Source organism: Python bivittatus, unplaced genomic scaffold (assembly GCF_059951505.1).
Source record: "Python bivittatus isolate LINGU-HERP-01145 unplaced genomic scaffold, Pbiv_v1 ctg000650_np1212, whole genome shotgun sequence".
In the NCBI taxonomy this organism is placed as follows: domain Eukaryota; kingdom Metazoa; phylum Chordata; class Lepidosauria; order Squamata; family Pythonidae; genus Python; species Python bivittatus.
This window is the reverse complement of record NW_028277093.1, coordinates 695,701-723,302: the sequence shown is the minus strand read 5'-3', so window position 1 is coordinate 723,302 and position 27,602 is coordinate 695,701. Positions and strand designations below refer to the sequence as shown.

General features: G+C 48.5%; 2 protein-coding genes and 1 long non-coding RNA gene across 3 annotated transcripts in view; 1 reads left to right on the top strand and 2 right to left on the bottom strand.

Annotated features, from left to right (window-relative positions):
* The window catches only part of LOC148214455 (uncharacterized), a 55,181-nt gene that overhangs the window by 11,466 nt on the left and 16,113 nt on the right, over positions 1-27,602 (bottom strand). The window contains exons 2-10 of the mRNA XM_088151213.1: positions 17,332-17,898; positions 16,920-17,022; positions 15,938-16,020; positions 15,015-15,141; positions 12,987-14,324; positions 7,966-8,531; positions 7,691-7,817; positions 6,728-6,810; positions 5,213-5,339 (exon numbers count right to left, since the gene is read on the bottom strand). Coding sequence (XP_088007339.1) covers positions 5,213-5,339; positions 6,728-6,810; positions 7,691-7,817; positions 7,966-8,531; positions 12,987-14,324; positions 15,015-15,141; positions 15,938-16,020; positions 16,920-17,022; positions 17,332-17,742 — 2,965 coding nt within the window. The 5' untranslated portion in view covers positions 17,743-17,898. The remainder of the gene's footprint in view (positions 1-5,212; positions 5,340-6,727; positions 6,811-7,690; positions 7,818-7,965; positions 8,532-12,986; positions 14,325-15,014; positions 15,142-15,937; positions 16,021-16,919; positions 17,023-17,331; positions 17,899-27,602) is intronic.
* Positions 33-6,684, top strand: LOC148214456 (uncharacterized). The gene is made up of 3 exons (XR_015798055.1): positions 33-78; positions 702-758; positions 6,399-6,684. It is a non-coding gene; the product is annotated as an uncharacterized LOC148214456 (long non-coding RNA).
* LOC148214457 (uncharacterized) lies at positions 79-4,190 on the bottom strand. The gene has a single exon (XM_088151479.1). It carries the CDS (start codon positions 3,665-3,667, stop codon positions 2,984-2,986), a length of 684 nt encoding a protein of 227 aa, XP_088007605.1. The 5' UTR covers positions 3,668-4,190; the 3' UTR covers positions 79-2,983.

Below are 27,602 nucleotides of genomic sequence, written 5' to 3'. Positions count from 1 at the left end.
GCGCACCCCCACGTCCGGCGCGCCTCCTCCGCGGGCAGCAGCCGCTCCAGCAGCCACAGCTCCAGCAGCCGCACCTGGGTGCGTCTCTCGGGCGGCCTCGAGGGGAAACGCCGCAAGTGGGGCATCTTTCAAGCTTCTCAGGGCCGGGCCACGAAGTCCCCTTTCTCTCTCTCTCTCTCTCTCTCTCTCTGTCTCTCACTCCAAATCGGGTCTCCTGGAGAAACTCCTCCAAGCCATTTTCTCTCTCCGGGCACGGCTTTTCAAAGCTCCTTCTTGCGTCCTCACAACTTTGGCCTGTGCCTTGTGGGTCACAGCTAGAGATCGGAAGGCCTGGAAAAAAGCTGGAAAAATTGGGGAAAAAAGTTTTTTTCCCTTTTTTTTCCAAAGCTGTTTTTTTCTGGAAAAATTGAAAAAAAAAAGTGTGTGGAATATGTTCTTTTCCAATGATAAATAATATATCTATGACATGGTATTCAAACTATATAACATGAAGACCTTAATGAAAGACTTCTGAGACTTTTTGTAAAGTCTTAAATTACTGCAAGTTCTCTCAGCTGAAGATGAGCAAATCCTGCAATAGAATTCAAGTAACACTGTACTTCATGCAGTTCTCAAACAGAAATATGCATTTGTACCACTAGGGGGCACTGCAGGGAACAGCCTCCAGTTTAGTTTACTTGTGTCCCTCGGACCTCCTACAGGTAATTGCTGGTGTACAGGAGATCGTTTCTGTCCTCTTCTCAGGCCTCAACTGACAGGTAAGAGGGTGAATTTGTCTGACAAATTAGTTTCTCTTTTGTAACCCTTAAATGATTCCTATTAATGCTCTCCACCATCACAGCATGTTTACCTATAGTCTGGTCAGTAAATTGGTTTTTCTTTTCCTCCTCTCAGTAAAATGGTGAGACCAACACCTAGAGTTTGGAAACATTTCCACAGTGCAATTTCTGCTGAGAGCAAAGCTGCAATTTGCAAATATTGTGAGAAGAAATATTCTTTTCCAAATGCTACAAGGACGACAAAACACATTCTTGCATGCCAGAGGTGCCCTAAAGACATTAAAAAATACTTTATGGAATTAAATGAGGACCAGAATGAAAGTGCAAGTAGCTTTTCCTTCCAGAGTTCTAATCCCAGAAATACTATTTCTGCTGCTTCTGGATCATTACAAAGTGTTTCTTCACCAGCAGCATCTTCAAGTAAAGAAGTGTTGCAAACCACTGCCTCACAAACATGCACCGTACCTTCATTTATAGATAAAATGACACCTGAAAATCAGGAGAAAATTGATAAGAGCAATATATGCTCTTGTAAGAGCAATATATGCTTCGGTATCAGCATTGTCTATAACTGAAAATGCATATTGGCAGGAAGCTTTTAAATTATTATGACCATCATATCATTTGCCAAGCAGACATTCCTTGAGCAAGCCTCTTTTGGAGTCAGAAGATGAGCGTGTGATGGAATCTGTACAAGGAAAAATCAGTGAAGCACTATGTCTTGCAGTACTTATAGACAAATGTTCAGAGAGAAGGAGTCATCAACTTTGTGATAACAGCACCTCAACCAGTCTTTTATAGAAGCATTGAAACTGCTTTGCTAATGCTTTTCGCATGTTGCACGGATTTCTATGCACCATCGTCTGCACAGTGTGAATTCTTTGATACTGAATAAGATCTGAACTCATTCCACTTCTTTCTACTGCTTTCTAACAGTCTGTTCCACTCCGCTCCCCCCACTAAAGGTTCTCCCTCACATTCATCTGGTTTCTTTCTTTAGATTTTTTCTTCCATGTATATTAAGGGCATCATTTACATTGCACAATAACTTTTCCCAATAATTTACTATATTAACCCTTTAAAATGAGAAATATAAGTAATAATCAGGATATACCGAAGCGTTTTTTAAAAAGCTATATTAAGATAAAAAGCAGAGAGTCAGAATCATGTCAGCAAGATGAGGTTTCTCAAATATCCAATGCCACGGTCCCCTAAAATTTCAGATAGGATTGACCTTTTTCATCACCCTGATATCGCAAATTCAGGAATCTGCTTTAACTAATAAAGTGGCACTAAAGTGACATTGAAAACTTCGAGAAATTCAGTGGTTTGGGAATGTAACACAGAAAAAAAATTCCATACAGGATTCCCTTTGAGCTGAATGTACCATTCTTGATGATAAGAGGTTGGAAATATGGTTCTGGTTGCTTCACTCAAAGAAATGAAGACATAAAGAGAAATAGCTTGATTGAACTCCCTCCTTTCTATAAAAAGTATTGCTCATATGGTACACTGTTGGATCAATAAAACCATTTTTAAAGTAAAGAGGCAACAGCTGCAATCAAACACACTGGCTACACTTCTGCTTTCAGTCGGGTTAATGCAATTTTGCACCCAGAGACATACTAAACGGGCACGTACATATAAACATTTGGGGGAGATTTTCACTGATAAACCACAGCTATGCACACTGGGTTATATGAAAAATCATATAGCTTAAGTATGTTGCTACGTGTTTAACGAAGGCTGGTATTTTCAATACAATTAGAGCTAAAATACTCTCATTTCCCCCCGCTTTGCTTGCATATGCCATTTCTCCCCAAAACCTGGAGCCAGATCCCAGACTTGCTTCAGATGTTGCTTCTGCCTAGATAAAGCAGCTTGACCAGGCAGAGGGTTTGAGAGGTTTTGACGTAATGAGTGGGACAATTTAATAAGAGAGTCTCATGAGCTGGACCTAATTGACTAGGTAATACCTCTGGTATTACTATCCTGGGGAGCTCTTTCCATAATCCATGCATTTATTCTGATTCTCCTATGGCGATCCTCCAAAAGAAGGACTGTTCACCTCAACCTCTTTCCACAGGATCCTTGATTTTCAGAGTGGATCCTTTTATGGGAAGAAAGGCAGCTCAACAGGTTGACTCTCTCTGGGTTCCATGCCTTTATATGTTTCATAACATACCGGATCCTTTTAGAGGAATTCAGGACACTTCAGTCCCTAAAGGCATCTCCCCCATGTGAGTCCTTTTATGGGAAGTAAGTTGTTTGCTCCACATGAAGTTCTTTCCACACACCATGCAGGCATATTTTTTCTCTCCCGTATGGATTCTTTTATGAGAAGTAAGGGAACTGTTCAAACTGAAGCTCTTCCCACACTCTGTGCATTGATAGGGTTTCTCTCCTGTGTGGACTCTTTTATGGGAGGCAAGGGAGCTACTATCACTGAAGCTCTTCCCACAGTCTATGCATTGATATGGTTTCTCTCCTGTATGGATCTTCTTATGATACCTAAGGGAACTGTTCATACTGAAGCTTTTTCCACAATCTACGCATTTATATGGTTTTTCTCCTGTGTGGATCCTTTTATGGGAAGTAAGGGAACTGTTCAAACTGAAGCTCTTTCCACACTCTGTGCAATGATAGGGTTTCTCTCCTGTGTGGACCCTTTTATGGGAAGTGAGGGAACCACTACTACTGAAGCTCTTCTCACACTCTACACATTGATATGGTTTCTCTCCCGTATGGATCTTTTTATGATACCTAAGGGAACTTTTGATACTGAAGCTTTTTCCACAGTCTATGCAGTTATAGGATTTTTCCCGTGTATGCATCCTTTTATGGGAAGTAAGTTGATCGCTCCACCTGAAACTCTTTCCACACACCATGCATGCATATTTTTCCTCCCCTCTGTGGATTCTTTTATGGGAAGTAAGGAACCTGTTCTCACAAAAACTCTTTCCACATTCTGTGCATTTATATGGTTTCTCCCCTGTGTGGATTCTTTTATGGGAAGTAAGCTGACTTTTCCACCTGAAGCTTTTCCCACACTCTGTGCACTGATATAGTTTTTCCTCTGTGTGGATCCTGTTATGGGAAGTTAGATCACCATTCCGTTTGAAGCTCTTTCCACAGTCTGTACATTTATAAGGTTTTTGCCCAGTATGGATCCTTTTATGGGAGGTCAGGTTACCCCTGTTCCTAAAGCTTTTTCCACACTCCAGGCATTTATAGGGTTTCTCACCAGTGTGAATTCTCTTATGATAACTCAGGTGGCCATGCCAATTGAAAGTCTTTCCACAGTCTGTGCACTTATAAGGCTTTTCCCCTGAATGGATCCTTTTATGGGCGGTTAAATTACTACTCCACCTAAAGCTCTTTCCACAGTCCACACATTTATAGGGCTTCTCCCTCGCTTGGATCATTTTATGGGGAATAATGTTACTGTTATTCCTGAAGCTCCTTCCAATTTTGCAGCGGTTACTAAAACTGGATTTTGCATTGATTCTTTTCCCACTTCCTTGACACTTTTCTGTACTGCTTTCTTTGCAATTATGTTGGGTCAGGAAGTGATCCGTTTCTGCACATTCAAGAGTGGATTTTTCTCTCCAATTGTAAGATTGGCTTTTCTCATATCTCCTCCTTCCCCAAGTATTTTCAGAAGTCTCTTCTGGTATTTGGATTATTTGTGATGGCCCTACACTTGGCTCTTGGTAATTTTCATTCTCCTGTTCATCAACTGCTTGAGGGGGAAGAAAAAGAAATTAGAAAACTCTACAATCACATGAACAGTTTGCTGTTCCCATGCCAATCTCTAGCCTGCATCTATTCCTGGGCATCTTCAGTGTTATTTATTAATTTAAAAGATTGGCTTCTGTGCTCATTTCATGTGATTCTGGGTGATTAACGACAATTTAAAACAAGAAAATAACACAAAATAACAACAAGCAAAGCAATGCCCTGCAGCCTAGGTTTAACATCATAATGTGTCATACCCAATTGTGTCACATGTGATGCACATAAGTTGCATCCAATACCACATACATACACAGCATCCGATGGCACAACATGCATGTCACTGCAATATCATTGTAAGAGAAAATATGGTGCTGATCAGAACAAGCGAAATAAGCAAAAACATCCCCCAATATTATCTTCCTGGTATTGCAATATTGACACAGGCCCCAAAGAAGATCCCAAGACTGCCTGTCAACCCTTTCCAGACTGACTGGTCACCAGACTGATCTCTTTCTTCTAAATGAAACTGTGGTACTTAGAAGACTGCAGACGTGGACTCGAATTAATGTAAGAGGGAAAGAGAAAAGAGATGAAATTTTTAACAAGACCTGCACAGCTCTCCTAAGCTGTAAATAACAGAAAACAGTCTAGTGACTCCTCACTCTGACTTAATTTTCCTCCAGAGGAACCCTTACCTAAGGAGGCCACATTCCCAGACGTCTCCAACATGACTTCTCGGTGCAGGGCTTTTTGGCTGGAATCCAGCAGCGACCACTCTTCACTGGTGAAATGAATGGCCACCTCCTCAAAGGACACAGGGCCCTAAATAGAACAGGATAGAACAGAACAGAACAGAAATCTTTATTGTCATTGTACTACTTGTACAACGAAATTAAATGCCACCCCAGTGCAGCTTTAAAAATATAAAAACCATAAAACACATAAAACACATAACACACATAAAACACATATAACACAACCTTCACATTCCATATTGCACAACCCCTGATGCTGCATTAATACTGCACTATATGATAGAATTCAGTATAGTTACAGCTCTAAGATAGAAGCTATTCTTCAGCCTATTCGTCCTTATTCTAAATGAGGAAGAATCCCTGTTAGCAGACTCGAGAAGAATTTGCAAGCTCCTTTAATCTGCAAATCCTAAAAGCACAGTTATAATGCTTAATTGGATATTTCCCCAGCTGGACTCAACATGTTACATGATAAAATGGTCAGAGTTCACAGCCTATGGATGACAGCCAATTAGGGCAAGTTTTGTCACCTTGACTGATTCTGTGGACTCTTCAGTGCCATTCACCCAAAGTATACTTCTTCATCAAGTGGCAGATGGGGCCTTAGGCACATCACCTATCAATAGCTCCAACACTTCATGATGTCTGCAGAAAGAGGTACTGGTGGTTTCTGTCTGACATGGTAGCCAAATGGCCTTTGGGGTTCTCTGAAAACCAATCTTGCTCATACTTGGCACGTTCACGAAGATGCTGGGAAGTCTCATCCAGCAATCTGTGGGGATGCCATCAAGATGTAGGTGATACGCAAACCAATTTCTGCTTCTCCTGTGTTTTATTCCATTTCCTCAAGGATAAAGGGTAGAAGCAAAGTGTTCCCCGGTGAGGGGGCTGCCACTGGGAATATTATCCCTGGGTCCCATCCCCTGATCTCTCAAGGGGTGGTTTCACACAGCATCCTCTCCATCTAGGCCGTGTAAGACGGCAGGTTCTCCCTGAGGATGATGATCCTGGAGGTAACAAAGTTGTGTATTAATTGTATTCCTGTCTCCTGAAAATTTCATGTTATTAGTTAACGGAAAGTGGGGCCTCTAACCACTAACCCCTTTATCTCTTTCCTCTTTCCTAGTCAAAACAGTTGAGAAAGCTGGGAAGAGGCCAGTGCGAAACCACGTCTGTAACACAGCACAAAACTAGCATGGATGCAGTTTTTAAAAGCCAAGCTGGAGTCACCGCTGCCAGGTGGTATTTTTTGAGTCCAGCAGTATGTAACACAAAATAAATGAATGCATTTCCAAAACTGTCTTCAGAAGTAAGCTGAGTGTGACTGATCAGTAACTTGAATCCTAATTGCCCTGTCCTGCGTCACTCAAGAACAGCAGTATCACACAATGAGATGCCAAATGACACTGGAGGTCTCCAACTGCTCCCCCATATTAGCCTCCTTTTCCTTCCTACCTGAGTTGGAAGTCCAGCCGCTCTTTCAGCTCCACCAGTACAAGGAGATGATCCGATGAACAACGGGGACTCCATTTTGTTCCCTGGGAAGGAGAGAGATGGGATGGAAGAAGCCTTGTGGTGGTCACCAGAAATGGAGCTGACAGGAAAGGGATAAACTCCATCTTTTCTAGCCTGAAGGCACTACTTAAGACTTCTTCCTGTCCAATGAAGGAAACCTCCATCCATCAGCCCTACCCTCTGCGTTCAGTGCCTTCCATAGGCTCCATCTTGGGAGCTAAGAATAAAAGGAGAAGAGAAGACCACAGCCCCACCATGCATTGACCGATCAACACATCAGTCAGAGGTTACAGCCAGGCTGGGTGAGAAGCCCAGAAAATGTGAGAAAGAGCATGGGGACAAACCCGAATTGGATTTCTCTCCTAGCCTTTTGGGCAGGAATGAATCAAGGAAGTATACTCTTGGCAACCAAACCATTCACTCAGCCACGGTAATGCTCCCCCAACCCCCTGTAGCTTGAAACCATTATGTTCCATGTGGATGGGCAAATGTTAAAATTCTGCCACCCCAGGAACACTCCTGGAAGGACAGATGGTGTCAGAGATGATCCAGCAGGGATATGTGTGAGAATTTTCTAGAAATTGTCTATTAGGAAAGGCCAAAGACAGGTTGCTCCCCTCCCCATCTCTGAGAGGTATCTCAGGATGGAGGAGTCAGAATGTAACCCAGGGCGTTCCCCAGAAGAGGTCAGTCTTCTGCAAACAGGGAATCATCTGAAGGTAGTGCGTGGACTGAAAGGACTTCCTTTGTGGGACTTAAGCCTTCTAGCTTGGAGAGTTAAGTCTTTCTTGTTGGGTCACCTTATAGTAAGTCCAACGACCAGACACGAGAAGATACAGAGAATTAAGAATAAGTAGAATCTCTTGGGAAAACCTCCAACCCCATAGAAGGATCTTCCCTTACCTAGTGAGACGTCCTGACATTGACATTCCTCCTTGGAGATCCTGCTGAGACACAGCTCTTGCAAGCCCTCTTTGTCCATCAGTGGGGATAGAAGAGGACAATGGAACAATTTCTCAAAATAAGTCCTCTGGAACAACACAGGCACAATTTCTCTAATGATATTCTCTAAACAACTTCTTGAATTATTATTAATTCCAGAATCTTTGTTAGGTAGACATGTAAGAATTCAAGCACATTAATACCCCTTCATATTTCCCAAGATGAGCATCTCTCACCTGGCACCCTTCGTGCTCCTTCTCTTCCCAGTTCAGGAGGAACCCTTCGGCCAGGGCCACCGCCTGGGAGCTGGTCTCCGCCTGGCACTCCCGCACCCAGCGCTGCATCTCCATGGGCAGGACAGCCAGAAACTGCTCCAAGATCACTCGGTCTAACATCTGGGCCTTGGTGTGTTTCTCTGGCTGCAGCCACCCCCAGCAAAGGCGGTGAAGGCGGCTGCAAAGCTCTCGCGGCCCCTTGGCCTCCTGAAAGGGACTGTTCCTGAAGCGCCAGTGCTGGATTTCAGAGCTGAGGGCTTCCTCCTCCAGGACCCTCTGCCCAGTTCCTGCCCAGACCTCCCCACAGTTCCCGGGCTGAGCAGCAGCACGGCCCTTTCCCACTCCCTCGCACGCTGGCTGGTTTGCGTCCATGTTCGGTCCGTTCTCTAACATAGATCCAGAAGGGCCCTGCGGATCTCCTGGGCCTCCAAAGGTCTTTTCAGTCCTAGGATCTGCATGAACTGCACAGAGAGGCCGGGAGAAGTTTTTAAGCCATTCAGCTCTCAGGTGGCCTCCAGCTTTGACATCTGAGGTGGAAAGGAAAGCAAACTTCAGCAATTACACAGACTGTTCTCACTTAGTAACTGTGACTCTTTAATTAAAATCGGGGCAAAGTAACAGTTTGATGGGGGGGCAAAATCAAGCAATGTTTCAGGCTCAGTGCAACGGCTGTCCCTCCCTTCCTCCTTTAATCTCTGGCCCCCCTGCCCTCATTTTGGGGAGGGTCTTCTCCAGAGGTACAGCTGAGCTCCACTGGCAGCAGAAAAGCTCTTGGGGGTCCTTCCAGCACTGCCATCAAATACATTTGAGGCACAGAATTGGACCTTTCCAAGCCCCCCCAAAAAGCTTGAAATGGGAACTTTTGGAGAGGGTGGAAGAGTGCCAGGCAGGAAATCCCCTTTCCCAGATTCTCGTTTGCTACAAACGGTGGGAAGCAAACCTGGGTTACGCACAATGTGAGCACGCTGTATCTTTCGGCTTCCTACCCTCCCTCCTTCCCTCCCCCCAGTGCTGGACCTCTTGCATGCGCAGGCCAGGAGCAGGAATGGGGGGGTCTCCCCCTCCCCCCAAGCCTCGGGATTCGGAGTCCAGCAAACCCTTTCGGGGAGTCCTGGGACCCCCCCTCTCGCCACCGGCTCCGGGGCTGTTTGCAGGGGAGCCGCACTCTCCCCCTCCCTCTGCAAGAAACGGCCGGGGAGGCTCAGCCCACGGGTGGAAGGGGGCAGTTCCCCCCCGGGGAGGCTCTGGGTCGCGGGACCCCTCCTGCCCGACCCCCAGATTCCCGGGCGCAACTCACAGCCGGTCCTCCCGAGCCAGGCAGTCGGGGCGGAGCATGCGCAGTGGCGCTCGGCGGCGAGGAGCGCGCCCCCTGGCGGGGCCTGCGGGCAGCGCCCGGGCCTCTGGAGGGGGGGCCTGGAAGGGGACCTCAGAGCCCCTCAGGCCGGCCCCGCTCCGGGCAGGAGGCGCTGGGCGCTCTCCAGATAGACCCCCGCCTCTGGCAGAGGCAGGCCTTGGACGCTGTGCTCGCATCCATTCTGGTGGGGAGTCTCTGCGGAAAGGGGCAAAGGTGTGCGGAGGCCCCCAGGCCAGAGGACCCTCCTGCCTGCCTGCAGGAAGGCCTCTCCTGCGAGGGAGCTCCCTCCCTGCCTCAGGTGAAACAATTAATCCCTGAAACCATTACCATTACTCGTTTTTAAACATTAAGAGCTATAAAAACAGAGCTAATGCAAAAGAAAAAGAAAAAGAAAAAAACACGGAGGAGCTAATCACAGTGGATCCACCTCGCTACTTCGCCCGTCCTCTGGGGTCCCCCGGCCTGCTGCCCTAGCCGGCTCTCGAGGGGCCTTCGGAGCCTCGGGGGTTGCGAGGCCGGTCTCGCCTCGGGGCAGGCGGCTCCACGACGCGGCTGTCACCGCAGAAAGGCCCACCGCCCGGGGCCTGCCGAGGGGAGCTCCCGAGGGGGCGGGCCCGCCACGGGCCGTCTCTGCCGGGGCGAGCAGCTGGAAGCGGGGAAAGGCGCTCCCGCGGATAGGCCGCCCGTGCCGCGAAGGGCCGCAACGGTCAACGCGGCCCCTTGCGCTGGGCCCGGAAACCGACGCAGCTCGCGAAGCAGCGGTGCTACGCGGGCTCTGTGCTGCTGGGGCCGGGAGCATCTGGGTCCCTCCTCTTCTGGGGGGCGCGGGGTCCATGGGCTCTGCCGGGGTCCCCCTGCTGCTGCTGCTGCTGCTGCTGCTGGTGGGGCGCTGTCCGGACCCCTGAAATCGGAAGGGGGCAGGAGCCCCCCCCCGCAGAGACCCAAAGGCAGGTGGAGCAGGAGACCCCAGGAGCGACTTCGAGGAAACCGGCCAAAGCAAGAGAGGCGGAGCCAGCAGGAAGCTCCTCCCCCACCGTTTACCACTCCGCCCACCAAGAGGCGTTCCAGGGAGGGGCGTGGCGCACCCGGCCCCTCCCCCTCCCCCTCTGGAAGACTTTCCCTCAGGCGGTGGAGCGGGAGGGAGGCGGGAAAGGGGAGTCCGGACGGGGGGTGGGAGACGCCAATCCGGCTCAGCCCAGAACGTGAGGAGGAGCCTCCTTTTGCGGCCAGGGAGAGGCGGACGCTCCTCCTCGAGAGGAAACGCCTCAATCCGGGCTCTTTCGAGCTTCTCAAGGACAGGCCCCCAAATCCCCCTCTCTTCTGCCCGTTAATGTGAATTGTGCACCCCAGAGAAGCTCCTCCTTGGCTCCTCACAACTTGGGCCTCTTCCTTGTAGGTCACACCCCACGCTGGGCACGGCCTTGTCGGGTCCCCTCTTCTCCCTCTGGGGGCCCTCCTCCCCCCACAGTGTCTTCCCCCTTAAAAGTCACTTTCCAGCCCCCCATCAAGACTCCTGGGGACTCCCATCACGTCAAAAACGTCCCTGGTTCAGACAGGAAGGATAAAAGTCTGCAACCCAAAAGGACGACACAAGAGTGACCCCACGGCCACCCTTGGGGGAGCCACCCCTCATTTCAGCGGCTTCTCTGCTGGGAAAACCACACTGGACACCCCCCCCGGAGTCGCTCCGTGGCTGAGGTCTGACTGGAACGATCCCTGCTTCGGCTGCCACTTCAAGGCCTCGGCCTTGACTCTCCCTCGGATGAAGCCTCCACGTGGTGGAGCAGTGAAAGGGTTGGCCCAGACTAGGAGACCCGGTTCAGGCCTCCCCTCAGCCTTAGGAGCTCCCTGGGTGCCTTTGGTCCGGTTCCCCTCTCAGCCCAGGCCTCCTCACGGGGCTGTCACTGTGGGAAGAAGAGGAGGGAAGAGGGAGTCCCCGCCTGGCGCTCCCCAAGGAAACCGCAAATGTAGAAAAAGAAGTAAATGAGAGACAAAGACTGATCACTGTGGCTTAGTGTGCTGAGAAAGACGGGTTCAGTACACGGACATGTTGCGTATACGTCTCCTCTGAAGGTCCCCACAGGACGACTCTCCGCACTGACTTCCCACACAGGCCGTGTTTAAATAAGGGCTCCTTTCAGTAGGTTCCTGAATGCCCATTAAACCATTTCAAAGGTCCATTGCATAGAGAGAAATAGCTTGATTGAAAACCCTCCTTTAAAAAAAATATTGGTCGTATGGTACACTGTTGGAATCACAATAACATTTTAAAGTATAGAGACAACAGCATAAACTTACTGGCTGCACTTCTACTTTCAGCAGGATTAATACACTTTTGCACCCAGAGACCTACTAAGCTAAACAAGCATATAAACATTTCGGTGAAATTTTCGCTGATAAACCAGAGTTATGCATATCAGATTCTATCAAAAAAGAATAGCTTAAATACTTCACTAATGTTTAAGTCCCAATATTTTCAATACAATTAGAGTTAAAATACACAAATGTTTCCCTCCTTTGCTTGCCAGGTCTCCCCAAAGCCTGAAGTCAGATCCCAGACTTGCTTCAGATGTTGCTTCAGCCTAGATAAAAGAGCTTCACCATGCAGAGCTTTTGAGGTTTTGACATAATGAGTGGGACGATTTATAAGAGATTCTCGTGAGCCAGACCCAATTGACTAGGTAATACCTCTGATATTAAGAAATCTATCCTGGGGAGCTCTTTCCATAATCTATACATTTATTCTGTTTCTCCTATGGCGATCCTCCAAAAGGAGGAAGACTTGTCACCTCAACCTCTTTTCACAGGATCCTTGTACTTACAGGATCCTTAGAGTAAATCCTTTTATGGGAAGGCAGCTCAATAAGCTGACTCTCTTTGTGTTCCATGACTTTATATGGTTTAATATCACAGTGGAACCCTTTACAGGAATTCAGGACACTTCAGTCCCTAGAGAGAGCTCCCCTATGTGGGTCCTTTTATGGGAAGTAACTTGATTGCTCCACATGAAGTTCTTTCCACACACTATACAAGCATATCCCCCCCACCCCGGTGGTTCCTCTTATAAGTAAGGGTTGTTTTCACAAAAACTATTTCTACTTTCAGAGTATTTCTATGGTTTCTCCCGTGTGGATTTTTTTATGGGAAGTTAGGTGACTTTTCAACCTGAAGCTCTTCCCACACTCCAGGCATGGATATAGTTTCTCCCCTGTATGGATACTAATGTGATTAGTAAGGGAGTTGCTTGTAATAAAACTCTTCCCACATTCATTGCATATTTAAAGCTTCAACCCTGAGTGGATCCTTTTATGGCCAGTAAGGGAACTGCTTTTATTAAAGCTCTTTCCACACTCCAGGCATTTAAATGGTTTCTCCTCTGTGTGGATCCTATTATGGGAAGTAAGGGAACGGCTTTTGCTGAAACTCTTCCCACACTCCATGCATTTAAATGGCTTCTCTCCTGTGTGAATCCTTTTATGAGAAGTAAGGGAACTGTTCATACTGAAGCTTTTTCCACACTCCAAGCATTTATAGGGTTTTTCCCCTGAATGGATCCTTTTATGAGAGGTCAGGTGACCCCTGTTCCTGAATTTTTTTCCACACTCCATGCATTTATAGGGTTTCTCACCTGTGTGGATCCTTTTATGAGAAGTAAGCTGACCCCTTTGGGTGAAGCTCTTCCCACACTCTGTGCATTTGTAGGGCTTCTCTCCCGTATGGATCCTTTTATGAGAAGTAAGGGAACTGTTCATACTGAAGCTTTTTCCACACTCCATGCATTTATACGGTTTTTCCCCTGAATGGATCCTGTTATGGGAAGACAGATAACTGCTGCTACTGAAGCTCTTTCCACACTCTGTGCATTTATAGGGTTTCTCTCCTGTGTGCACCCTTTTATGAGAATTAAGCTCACTACTTGTGGTGAAGCTCTTCCCACATTCTATACATTGATAGGGTTTCTCTCCCGTATGGATTCTTTCATGAGAAGTAAGGGAGCTGTTCTTACTGAAACTTTTTCCACAGTGTACGCATTTATAGGGTTTTTCTCCTGTGTGAATCCATTTATGAGACATTAGGTGACCATGCCAGTTGAAGGTCTTTCCACAGTCTGTGCATTTATAAGGTTTTTCCCCTGTATGGATCCTTTTATGGCAGGTCAGGTAATCCCTGTTCCTGAAGCTTTTTCCACACTCCAGGCATTTATACGGTTTCTCTCCTGTGTGAATCTTTTTATGGGAAGTAAGGGAACTGTTCAAACTGAAACTTTTTCCACAGTCCATGCATTTATAGGGTTTTTCCCCTGTGTGGATCCTTTTATGGGAGGATAGGTAACTGCTGCTACTGAAGCTCTTTCCACACTCCAGGCATTTATAGGGTTTCTCTCCTGTGTGGCTCCTTTTATGATGAGTAAGGGAACTGTTCATAGTGAAGCTTTTTCCACAGTCCATGCATTTATAGGGTTTCTCTCCTGTGTGGATCCTTTTATGAAAAATAAGGGAACTATTCATACGGAAACTTTTTCCACAGTCTATGCATTTATAGGGTTTTTCCCCTGTATGGATCCTTTTATGGTAGTTGAGATTACTACTCCACCTAAAGCTCTTTCCACAGTCCACACATTTATAGGGCTTCTCCCTCACGTGGATCATTTTATGGGGAGTAGTGTTATTATTATTATCGTTCTTTCCAATTTTGCAGTGGTTACTGAAATTGGATTTTGCTTGGAGTATTTTCCCACTTTTTCGACACTTTCCGACACTGTTTTCTTTGGAATCACGTTGGGTCAGGAAGTGATCCATTTCTGCACGTTCAAGAGTGGATTTTGCTCTCCAGTTGTAAGATTGCCTTTTCTCATATCTCCTCCTTCCCCAATTATTTGCAGAAGTCTCTTCTGGTATTTCAGTTTTGATTATATTCGATGGCACTACATTTGGCTCTTGGTAATCTTCATTCACCTCCTCATCAACTGGTTGAGACAGAAGGAAAAGAAATTAGAAAACTCTACAATATACAGTCTCTAGCCTGCATCTATTCATGGGCATCTGCAGGGGGAGCAAGAGAGGAAATGACAGCATGAATGCTATTTATTAACTGAAAAGATTGGCACGGCTGCTCATCTCATGTGATTCTTGGTGGTTAACAAAAATTTAAAACAAGAACATAAGACAAAATAACAACAACCAATGCAATGCCCTGCAGCCCAGGTCTTGACATCATGATCTGACATACGCACTTGTCACGTGTGATGCACCTAAGTTGCATCCAGTGCCACAACACGCATGTCACTGCAATATCATTGTAAGAGAAAATATAGTGTTGATTAGGACAAGTGACATATGCAAGAACATCCCCTCCCTATTTATCTTCCCAGTAGCTCTGCAGTATTGACACAGGCCCCAAAGAAGATCCCAAGACTGCCTTTTCAGACTGACTGGCCCTTTCCAGACTGACTGGTCACCAGACTGATCTCTTTCTTCTAAATGAAACTGTGGTACTTAGAAGTACTGCAGACGTGGACTGGAATTAATATAAGAGGGAAAGAGAAAAGAGATGAAATTTTCAACAAGACCTGCACAGCTCTCCTAAGCTGTAAATAACAGAAAACAGTCTAGCGACTCCTCACTCTGACTTAATTTTCCTCCAGAGGAACCCTTACCTAAGGAGGCCACGCTCCTAGACGTCTCCAACATGACTTCTCGGTGCAGGGACTTTTGGCTGGAATCCAGCAGCAACCACTCTTCACTGGTGAAATAAACGGCCACCTCCTCAAAGGGCACAGGACCCTGAATGAGGAAGAATTCCTTTTAGTAGACGCGAGAAGAACTTGCAAGATCTCCTTTAATCTGCAAATCCTAAAAGTACAGAGTTATAATGCTTAATTGGACATTTTCCTAGCTGGACTCAACATGTTATGTGATAAAACCATCCCCTGATCTCTCAAGAAGTGGTTACAGACAACATCCTCTATAGCTAGCCCAAGTAGCATGGCAGGTTCTCCCTGAAGAAGATGATCCCTGAGGTAGCAAAGTTGTGTATTAACTGTACTCCTGTCTCCTGAAAAATTGAGTTACGGAAAAGGGGGCCTCAGCGGGTGGCAATTCCAGATGTCCTCAGGTGATCTTCTCAGGTAAGCAGATTCAGGCCTGGTTAGTCAGTGGTTGAGGGACCACTAACCCCGTTAACTCTTTCCTAGATTCTCTCTGTATAGATCTTTTATCCCATTGTATTTCTGCAAATTAGGTTGGTAGCCTCATTATTGGCCTTCCAAAAATGATCAAAGATGGCACTTTTCCAGAGGAGATCATCGTTTGCCTGTTAGTTTTGTTTTATTGGTTTTTATGTTTTATAGTGTAAACTGCCGGGTGTTATTTTTTGAGTCCAGCAGTACATAACCACAAAAGAAATGAATACATTTCCAAAACGATCTTGAGAGGTAAGCCGAATATGACTGAACACTAACTTGAATCCTAAGATCCCTGTTTGTGTGGCTCAGGAACACCAGTATCATATATTGAGGTCCCAAATGAATGGGATCTCCAACTACTCCCCCATATTAGCCCCTGATCTGTTCCTTCCTACCTGAGCTGGAAGTCCAACCGTTCTTTCAGCTCTACCAGTATAAGGAGATGATCCATTGAACAACGGGGACTCCATTTTGTTCCCTGGGAAGGAGAGAGATGAGATGGAAGAAGGCTTGTGGTGGTCACCAGAAATGGAGCTGACAGGAAAGGGATAAACTCCATCTTTTCTAGCCTGAAGGCACTACATAAGGCTTCTTCCTGTCCAATGAAGGAAACCTCCATCCATCAGTCCTACCCTCTGCCTTCAGTGCCTTCCATAGGCTCCATCTTGGGAGCTAAGAATAAAAGGAGAGAAGAAGACCACAGCCCCACCATGCATTGACCGATCAGCACATCAGTCAGAAGCTGCAGCCAGGCTGGGTGAGGAGCCCAGAAAATGTGAGAAAGAGCACAGGGAACAAACCCCAACTGGAGCTTTCACCTAGACTTTTGGGCAAGAATGAGAGAAGGGGATATAATCTTGACAACCAAACCATTCAATCAACTATGGTAGATGCTCTGCCACTACCACCACCCCCCGCCCACAGCCTAAAAGCATTATGTTGCATAATGCTGAAATTCTGGCACCCCAGGAACATGCCTGCAAGGACAGATAATGTTAGAGACAATCCAACCGGGATATGTGTAAGGATTTTCTAGAAACTGTCTATCAAGAAAGGCCAAAGACAGGTTGGTCCCCTCCCCATTTCTGAGAACAAAGAGAAGTAACTCAGGATGGAGGAGTCAGAATGTAACCCAGGGCATTCCCCAGAAGAGGTCAGTCTTCTGCAAACAGGGAATCATCTGAAGGTAGTGCGTGGACTGAAAGGACTTCCTTTGTGGGACTTAAGCCTTCTAGCTTGAAGAGGGAGAGTTAAGTCTTTCTTGTTTGGTCACCTTCAAGTAAATCCAATGATTAGAGACGTGTATTAGATATAGAGAATTAAGAATAACTAGAATCTCTGGAAAACCTCCAATACCGTAGAAGGATCTTCCCTTACCTAGTGAGGGGTCCTGATGCTGACCTTGCTCCTTGGAGATCCCTCTGAAACATGGCTCCTGATTGGCAGGATCCACCGTTTCCTCAGGATAATTAGTGCCCACCTGCAGGAAGGACCACAGAACCGGAAATATAGGCAAAAAAGAGGAATTAAGAGAACATAAGAGAAACTGGATTTTCACTTTTTGCCCACAACATTGCAAGCCCTCTGTGTCCAACTCTGGCAACAGAAGAGGATGATGCAACAATTGCTGAAAATATGTCCTCTGGAAGAACACAGGAACAATTTCTCTAATGATCTACTCTAAACATCTGATTGAATTATTATTAATTCCAAAAACTATGTTAGGGAGACATTTAAGAATTCAAGCACGTTAATACCCCTTCATATTTCCAAGATGAGCATCTCTCACCTGGCGCCCTTCCTGCTCCTCCTCCGCCTGGCTCAGGAGGAACCCTTCGGCCAGGGCCACCGCCTGGGAGCTGGTCTCCGCTCGGCACTCCTGCACCCAACGCTGCATCTCCGTGGGCAGGACAGCCAGAAACTGCTCCAAGATCACCCGGTCTAACATCTGGGCCTTGGTGTGTTTCTCTGGCTGCAGCCACCCCCAGCAAAGGCGGTGAAGGCGGCTGCAAAGCTCTCGCGGCCCCTCGGCCTCCTGAAAGGGACTGTTCCTGAAGCGCCAGTGCTGGATCTCAGAGCTGAGGGCTTCCTCCTCCAGGACCCTCTGCCCGGTTCCTGCCCAGACCTCCCCACAGCTCCCGGGCTGAGCAGCAGCACGGCCTTTTCCCACTCCCTCGCACGCTGGCTGGTTTGCGTCCATGTTCGGTCCGTTCCCTGACACAGATCCAGAAGGGGCCTGCGGATCTCCTGGGTCTCCAAAGGTCTTTTCAGTCCCAGGATCTGCATGAACTGCACAGAGAGGCCGGGAGAAGTTTTTCAAGCCATCCAGCTCTCAAGTGACCTCCAGCTTTGGCATCTGAGGTGGAAAGGAAAGCAAACTTCAGCAATTACACAGACTGTTCTCACTTAGTAACTGATTGCTTCATCAAAATCAAGGCAAAGTAACAGTTTGGAGGGGGGACAAATCAAGAGATGTTTCAGGCTCAGTGCAACGTCTGTCTGTCTGTCCCTCCCTACCTCCCCACTTCCCAGAGAACACCAGCCCTCATTTTGGTGCAGCTCAGCTCCACTGGCAATGGAAAAAGTCTCGGGGGTCTTTCAAGACATTTGAGGCACAGAATTGGACCTTTCAACCTCCTCCCAAAAGATCTTGAAACAAGACTGTTTGGTGGACAGCGCCAGGCAGGAAATCCCCTTTCCCAGATTCTCGTTTGCTACAAACGGTGGGAAGCAAACCTGGGTTATGCACAATGTGAGCACGCTGTATCTTTCGGCTTCCTACCCTCCCTCCTTCCCTCCCCCCAGTGCTGGACCTCTTGCATGCGCAGGCCAGGAGCAGGAATGGGGGGGTCTCCCCCTCCCCCCAAGCCTCGGGATTCGGAGTCCAGCAAACCCTTTCGGGGAGTCCTGGGTCCCCCCCCCTCTCGCCACCGGCTCCGGGGCTGTTTGCAGGGGAGCCGCACTCTCCCCCTCCCTCTGCAAGAAACGGCCGGGGAGGCTCAGCCCACGGGTGGAAGGGGGCAGTTCCCCCCCGGGGAGGCTCTGGGTCGCGGGACCCGTCCTGCCCGACCCCCAAAGATTCCCGGGCGCAACTCACAGCCGGTCCTCCCGAGCCAGGCAGTCGGGGCGGAGCATGCGCAGTGGCGCTCGGCGGCGAGGAGCGCGCCCCCTGGCGGGGCCTGCGGGCAGCGCCCGGGCCTCTGGAGGGGGGTCTGGAAGGGGACCTCAGAGCCCCTCAGGCCGGCCCCGCTCCGGGCAGGACGCGCGGGGGAGATCGAGCTCCGCCAGGCGGCACCGGGCAAGCGCTGCCCGGACCTCGCGCGCCCCGCCGCGTCGCTGCGCAAATGGGAAGGCGCAGGGCGTCGCCCGCGGGGGGCGCCCGTCAGACCCCCGTGGGAGCCCGGCCCGCCGCCGCCCTCCGCGCCTAGTAGGTTGCTGAGGCAGTCGCTGCCCTTTCCTCTCTTGGCTGTCGCCGCCCTCGCCCTCTGTCCTGGCTCCTGCCTCTGCCAGTCAGCGGCTGTTTTTGCTGATTCCCGATGCTTAACAAAGGCAGATATATCAAGCCGTGTTTTTGGCTGGCTGAGCTGAGGGGCGCGTGTGCTTGTGTGATACGGATGATAAGGACTGGCCAGGAGCGCGCTGGGCGCAAGCAAAGCGACCTGCAGAAACGGGCCTGCCGGAGGAAGGTCTTCACCGGCCGCCCTCCCCGACTCCTCTGCTGGGCTCGGCAGGAAGCCTTCGGCCGAGGCCGCCGCCTGCGCACCCCCACGTCCGGCGCGCCTCCTCCGCGGGCAGCAGGGCAGCAGCCGCTCCAGCAGCCACAGCTCCAGCAGCCGCACCTGGGTGCGTCTCTCGGGCGGCCTCGAGGGGAAACGCCGCAAGTGGGGCATCTTTCAAGCTTCTCAGGGCCGGGCCACGAAGTCCCCTTTCTCTCTCTCTCTCTCTCTCTCTCTCTCTCTCTCTCTGTCTCTCACTCCAAATCGGGTCTCCTGGAGAAACTCCTCCAAGCCATTTTCTCTCTCCGGGCACGGCTTTTCAAAGCTCCTTCTTGCGTCCTCACAACTTTGGCCTGTGCCTTGTGGGTCACACCCCACTTTGGGCATGGCCTTGTTGGGTCTGCTCTTCTCCCTCTGGGCACCCTCCTCTCCCCACAGGGACCTCGCCCCTTAAAAAAGTCCGCAACCTAAAAGGACGCAAGACTGACACCGTGGCCACGCTTGGAGGGCAGCCGCCCCCACGTCAGCAGCTTCTCTGCTGGGAAAACCACAGCTGGACCCCTCGGAGCTGCTCCGTGGCCGAGGCAGTCTGACCGGAACGATCCCTGCTTCAGTTGCTGCTTCGAGGCCTTGGCCTTGACTTTTCCCCAGATGAAGCCTCCATGTGGCAGAGCAGTGACAGAGTTTGCCCAGACTAGGTGACCTGGTTCTGGCCTCCCCTTGGCCGTGGGAGCTCCCTGGTGCCTTTGCCCAGTTCTTCTCTCAGCCCAGGCCTCCTGGTAAGGCTGTCAGATTTATCACCACCCATCTCACGGCCGCCCTCCCCGACTCCTCTGCTGGGCTCGGCAGGAAGCCTTCGGCCGAGGCCGCCGCCTGCGCACCCCCACGTCCGGCGCGCCTCCTCCGCGGGCAGCAGGGCAGCAGCCGCTCCAGCAGCCACAGCTCCAGCAGCCGCACCTGGGTGCGTCTCTCGGGCGGCCTCGAGGGGAAACGCCGCAAGTGGGGCATCTTTCAAGCTTCTCAGGGCCGGGCCACGAAGTCCCCTTTCTCTCTCTCTCTCTCTCTCTCTCTCTCTCTCTGTCTCTCACTCCAAATCGGGTCTCCTGGAGAAACTCCTCCAAGCCATTTTCTCTCTCCGGGCACGGCTTTTCAAAGCTCCTTCTTGCGTCCTCACAACTTTGGCCTGTGCCTTGTGGGTCACACCCCACTTTGGGCATGGCCTTGTTGGGTCTGCTCTTCTCCCTCTGGGCACCCTCCTCTCCCCACAGGGACCTCGCCCCTTAAAAAAGTCCGCAACCTAAAAGGACGCAAGACTGACACCGTGGCCACGCTTGGAGGGCAGCCGCCCCCACGTCAGCAGCTTCTCTGCTGGGAAAACCACAGCTGGACCCCTCGGAGCTGCTCCGTGGCCGAGGCAGTCTGACCGGAACGATCCCTGCTTCAGTTGCTGCTTCGAGGCCTTGGCCTTGACTTTTCCCCAGATGAAGCCTCCATGTGGCAGAGCAGTGACAGAGTTTGCCCAGACTAGGTGACCTGGTTCTGGCCTCCCCTTGGCCGTGGGAGCTCCCTGGTGCCTTTGCCCAGTTCTTCTCTCAGCCCAGGCCTCCTGGTAAGGCTGTCAGATTTATCACCGCCCATCTCACTGCAGAGCGACTCTGGGTGGTTTACAGTAAAAGAATAAATATTAATTAAATAGAATAAATATTAATTAAAATACATTACAGCAAGACTTCCTATATAAATAATAAATATTGAAGGGCATTGTTTTGATACACAATTTTACACTTTCTCATAATGTATATGTTTCACATACATGTAACAGTGCACTCTATCTTATAAGGTTTACAACTTGCTTTGTGCTTTGTAAAGAGAGCACAGAGTTTCTTCACCCCCACCTTATCTCTTTGTTGAATGCCTGATTGCCTTCCAAGAGAGCACAGCATTCCCCCACCCCATTTCCTTTAGAAGCAATTAGCCAGATGCCTGACTGAACAAGTAAGCTATAAATTAGATTCGTACTGGGCAGGCAGAGACACCAAATTCCAAAGAAGTTACAAAGAAAGCCAGAGAAAGATAAGGAGGTAGGCATTTCTTTGGTAACAGAAGAAGAGGAACAAAGAAGAGATAAGGACCGACATGGGCTATTTCCTTGGTAACCAGAAGAAAAAAGTTAAACTTAGATTCACCTCTTTAGGATCCACCTTTACTCCTCCCTGGGTCATCCCAAAAATCCTTTGTATGGGTATGAGGGGATGTACTATCTGAATACGTCTGAATATGCCTATAAAATCTTTGTTGTTTGCTTTGCAAGGTGTGGTTCTGGGCAACACTCCTGCCACGGTGTTGGATGAACCATCCAGGAGGTTCCTTGGCCAATAAAACCTCTGTTAGCTAAATAAAAGCCTTGTCTCAAGTTAATTTGGTTCTCTAAACTTGGGTAAATGAATAAACAAAGGCTAGTGCCTAACATTTTCTTCCAAGTAACTGATGTAACTAGGAGTTATTAGACTCAGATAGCCTCTTCAAGGTGCTAACCACCCCCAGGGTTGATTACATCCCTTCTTGCCCCATGCAAATTGCCAGAACCAAGTTTTTACCCTTTCTGCAAGGCCGCTTCACCTCTGGGGGAAGAGTGTTCCATAAGGCGTGGGCAACGGCAGAAAAGGCTCTCCTCCTGGGCCCTGCCAGTCAACATTATTTCGTAGATGGGGTCTGTAACATACCTTCTCTTCCTGACCAGGTGGGTTGATGTAATGGGTATGAGACAATCCCTAACGTAACCTGGCCCCATGCCATGTAAAGCCCTACAGGTGATAGCCAACACCTTGAATTGTACCCGGAAGCAATCGCACCCTGCAGCAAAGGCGTTACATGTGCCATCCTTGGGGCACCTAAAATTGCCCATGTGGCTGCATTTTGCACTGTAGCTTCCGTATACTCTTCAAGGGTAGTCCCATGTAGAGCGCATTGTAATAGTCTATACAGGAGATGACTAGGACATGAGTGACTGACCAGAGGGCCTCCTGATCCAGGAAAGGGCATAACTGGTACACAACACGAAGTTGAGCAAAGGCCCTCCTGGCCATGACTGCTACCTGTTCCTCAAGCAGGAGTCGTGAGTACAGAGGAGCCCTCAACCCACAGCCACTCTGTCTTACCAGGGTTCAGCTGAAGTCTGTTGTTCCCCATCCGGACCCCCACAGCCTCCAGGCATCTTGAATGGGTGGTCACAGCATCACTCAAATCACTCAAGATAGAGATGTATAATTGGGTATCATCTGCATATTGATGATACCTCATCCCATGGTGGTGGATATTCTCACCCAATAGTTTCATGTAGATGTTAAAAAGGAACGGAGAGAGTACTGAACCCTGTAGCACCCCACAAAGCAGGGGCTGCGGGCTGGACCTCTTGCTCCCTATCAACACCGATTGGGACTGGGTTTGAAGGAAGGAGATGAACCAGTGCAAAACTGAGCCACCCATCCCTAACTCCCCAAGCCAATCCAGAAGGATATCATGGTCAATGGTATTGAAAGCCACTGAGAAGTCAAGAAGAGCAAGGATGGATGCTCTGCCCCCATCCCGCTTGTGCCAGAGATCATCCAAGACTGTGACCAATGCTGTTTCCATTCCATGTCTGGGCCTGAAGCCAAACTGAAATGAGTCCAGTTAATCCATTTCATCCAGGATCGTCTGGAGCTTCAGCACCACCACTTTCTCAACCACCTTCCCTAAAAAGGGGAGGTGGGAGACTGGATGAAAATTGTCCAGTATGGCGGGATCCAGTTACGGTTTCTTGAGGAGGGGGTGCACCAGCTCCTCTTTAAAAGCAGCCGGAAACACTCCCTCTCTCAAGGATGAATTCACCATCGCCTGCACCCACCCACCTGTCACCTTCTGTGCTGCCTTAGCCAGGAGGGGCATGGATCTAACTGACAAGTGGTGGCATTTATAGACCAGAGGACCTTGTCCATATCCTTGGGCCCAACAGGATCAAACTCTTCCCAGATAACAGGGAAAGCACAATCCCCAGGCATCTCCACAGGCCATGGCCCACTCTTGGTATCCAACTGGGAATGGATCGGAGCGATTTTATCCTCCAGATGCCCAAAAAATTCCTCAGTGCAGCCCTGCAGGTGGGCCACTGGGCCCTCCTTTCCCAGAAGAGATCAGGTGATCTTAAACAGGGCCACTAGACAGCATTCTGCGGATGCAATAAGAGCAGAGAAATATTGGTGTTTTGCTGCTCTTACCGTCACAAAGTAGGCCTTAATAGGAGCTGTAGCCTGTGTTCGGTCAGGTTCAGTCCTTGTATTCCTCCAGCGGTACTCTAGACATCTCTTAATCCTTTTCAGGACCCTCAGTTCCTCCGTAAACCACGGGGAGTATCGGGCTCAGTGGGTTGAGAGGTCGCATGGGCGCAATCTTGTCCAAGGCCTTGGCCACCTTCCTATTCCAGGTGGCGGCCAGGGCCTCCACTGGACCATGCAGCAGATCCTCAGGTATAACCCCAGCTCCCTTTGGAACCCCACTGGGTCCATCATGTCAGGATTTTCTCATGGGAAAGAAGTTCATCCCGTTATCTGTACAACAATATTATGGCTATATGAGTCATGTGACAAATTTGTTATTGTTAGTGTAACTTGTGACTTGTGTGTTGTGTACGTATACTGCTATTTACTGCCACCTATTGCCGTGTGTATATTAGTTACCCAGTGGGTGGGTATAGAGTGACAATATAACTGGAGCATTGTATGCCCAGCTTTGCAGTTACAGTTGTAGTTGCAGTTGTGTTAGTGTTAGCTACCATGTAGATATATAGATTTGTGGGTTATGTAGTTGGAACAAATAACCAAGTAGTGTACCTCTTCCCGAAGAGTTTTTGGCTAGAGACTTTATGTTTGTGAATAAGTCTTGGATGCTGAATTTATGAGAAGAAGTGTTTTTTTCTTATATTTTGTATACAACTTGTATTTTATGGAGTTTTGTATTTTTTATCAATAAACAACCAGATAGTATGTATTTTCTGGCTGAGTTTCTTTGAAGAACAAGATATGGACATTGCAGTTTGCAAACCTATCATGCTGGTGTATATTTTTTCCCTGGGCAAAGGGTTTCTGGGAGCACTGCTGTACTCTGCTCAACACATCAGTCACCGGGGGCGGACTAATCAAATGCGTCCCATCTACCTGTGGAAGGGGGTAGCTTAAGAGAATCTCAAGGCCACCAGGGTGTGATCTGACCATGATAAGGGGGACAGATTTAACTCCCCCTTCAAATCACATTTGCCACTGCTCCGACAAGAAAACCAGGTCTGGTGTGAGGCCATTCTCCTAGGTTGGGTCACGAATACACTGATCTAAACCCTGAAGAGGAGGGGAACAGGAGGATGGTGAATATGATTTTCATCAGGCAATCAGCCCCAGACATTAGTAGCAAACTACAAAAGACAGAAGGGGCTTCTGGAATGAACATTTCACAATTGGTAGAGATCGCTTACAAGGTATATACAGGACACATGAGATTGCTAGAACAGAAGGAGACCCTGAGAGCGAGAAGGAATGCACTCTTTCTGGTGGCAGCCATGCAAGAGCAGCCCAGAAAGGAGAGGGAAGTAGAGGGTCCCATGGAAGAGGAGGGCAAGGAGGCTTAGATAGAGGTGGAAGGTGTGGCATGGGGAGTGGTGAGGAGAGACAATGCTTCTGAAATCGAAAACCAGGTCACTTCCGACGAGAATGCCCTCAGCAGAGGCTACAGACTGTGATGTTCTCCGAGGAAAAATAGGGGAGTTGAGGGTGTCGGCGTCTCCATCCGCCGCTAGTCCCCGAACCCTATGTAAACCTCCAAATAGGGGACAAAAGGTGCACAGCCCTAGTGGATACCAGGGCAACCCGATCAGTATTCAACTCTTCTTTCAATATTGAAAAGATCTCAGAAAAAGTCTCAGTAATGGGGGCATCAGGTACTGCAATGACTGCTCCCTTGCTGCAAGCCATGGAATGTCAGATTGGCAAGAGGAAAGTAACACACCAGTTTCTGTATGTACCTGAGTGTCCTATCCTGTTACTAGGAAGGGATCTTCTGTCTAAGCTACAAGCCATAATCTCATTCGATGGGCTTGGCTGTCTATGCTTAAACATGAAGTATGGAGAATAGCAGTATGCCAAGACGTGGAAAGTGAGAGGTCTATGCTGGAGAAGGTGGAGGCAGCAGTGAAACGATGGGTATGGGCAGATGGTATGCCTGGAAGGGCAAAGTATATAGCTCCGGTGGAGGTAATTTTAAAACCGGGAGCCCAAACCCCATGTGTGAAGCAATATCCTATTTCAGTGGAGGCAAGGAAAGGGTTAAAACCCACTATTGACAAATTCCTGGAACATGGGCTCATCGTTCCAGGGGCGTCTCCTTACAATACTCCTATTTTACCGGTGAGGAAGCCAGATGGGTCATATCGTTTTGTTCAGGATCTTAGGCAGATCAATATAATTGTAGTCACAATTCATCCGGTGGTGCCTAACCCCAATATATTGCTGACAGCTACACCAGCCTCTGGGGCATGGTTTTCAGTTTGGGATTTAAAGCCTTTTCCTGCATCCTGCTGGTGGAGGGAAGTCAGAAATTGTTTGCTTTTGAGTGGGAAGATCCTCAAATGGTACAAAAGATCCAGATGTACTGGGCTGTTTTGCCCCAGGGATTCAAGAACAGCCCAACTATATTTGGGACAGCCCTAGCCAGTGATCTGGGAGCGTGGTTATCCCCCTCGAAAGAGACAGCGTTACTTCAACATGTAGATGATCTGCTATTGGCTTCGCCATCAGCCTCAGACTGTTTGGAGGCTATGCAGTCTCTCCTAAACCACCTGGCCGTATCAAAGAATGAAGCACAGCTAGTCTAGCAGAAGGTTGTTTACCTAGGGTTTGAGCTTTCACGGGGACAGAGGGTGTTATCAAACACCTGAGTGCAGGCTGTATGTGACATGCAGGCTCCACGCACTAGGAAACAGTTAAGGGGGTTTCTGAGGATGGCTGGATTCTGCAGAATTTGGATTCCAAATTTTGGGCTTGTGGCAAAGCCCCTGTATGAAGCCACTAAGGGCAGAGACTTTGAGGAGTTTCAATGGACAAAGGATTGCGAAAGGGCTTTCAGGGAAATCAAAACACTGCTTTCGCAGGCTCCAGCATTGGGACTCCTCGATTTGGAAAAGCCCTTCTCCCTTTTCCTGCATGAGAGGGGAGGAGGAGCAGCGGGAGGACTTACCCAGATGCTGGGCTCTTGGGAATGCCCTGTAGCCTATTTTAGCAAATAGATACTGTAGCTCTGGGGTGGCCAACTTGCTTGCGGCCACTGGCGCCAATTAGTTTATTACTAAAGAAGGCACGGTTTCCGTGCCACGCTCAGTGATGGCCCTTTTGGAAAAGAAAGGGGCACTTTGGATGACTAGTGGCCACCTAGCCCAGTACCAAGTGTTGTTCTTAGACAGACCCAAGGTGACCCTGAAAACTGTGGCAAGGTTAAGCCCAGCTACCTTTATGCCACAATTGGACTATAAAAGAGAGCATGATTGTGTGGAGGTGTTAGATCAGACTCATGCCAGTCGACCAGATTTAAAGGGTAAAGGTGGTAGTAGACAATGACCAGAAGACAGTGGTAATGACAGATGTAGCAGTGCCAAGTGACAGCAACATCAGGAAGAAGGAGCGTGAGAAGCTGGAGAGGTACCAGGGCCTGAAGGAGGAAATAGAGAGGATGTGAAAGTAAAGGCCAGAGTGGTCCCAGTGGTGGTAGGAGCACTCGGGGCCGTGACTCCTAAGCTGGGAGAATGGCTCCAACAGATCCCAGGAACAACCTCAGAGCTCTCTGTCCAGAAGAGTGCAGTGCTAGGAACAGCTAAGATACTGCGCAGAACCCTCAAACTCCCAGCCCTCTGGTGGAGGACCCGAGATTGAGGAAGACACAGACCACCCATAAGGGTGAGAGAGGATTTTTATATACTGCATATACGTATGTACATACATACTTACATACATACATACATACATACATACATACATGCTATTTGAATATTAATTTGATTTCCTATGGAGGTTCTACATCTGTGAGCAATATTAGAAAACATGATAAATATTCAAACATAGAAAAGTTCATTACTGGATATTTGTTAAATGGTATAGGTCATAAAATGAATTGGTATTGGGAGAATATCAATAAGGGGGCCAAAATAAAATTAATGGATGTAGTCAGTCTCAATGTAAAAGGGCTGTGAGAATCTAAGAAACAAAATGTAATCTTAGCATATTTAAAATAATTAAGGGCAGGCATTGCTTATTTACAGGAGACACAT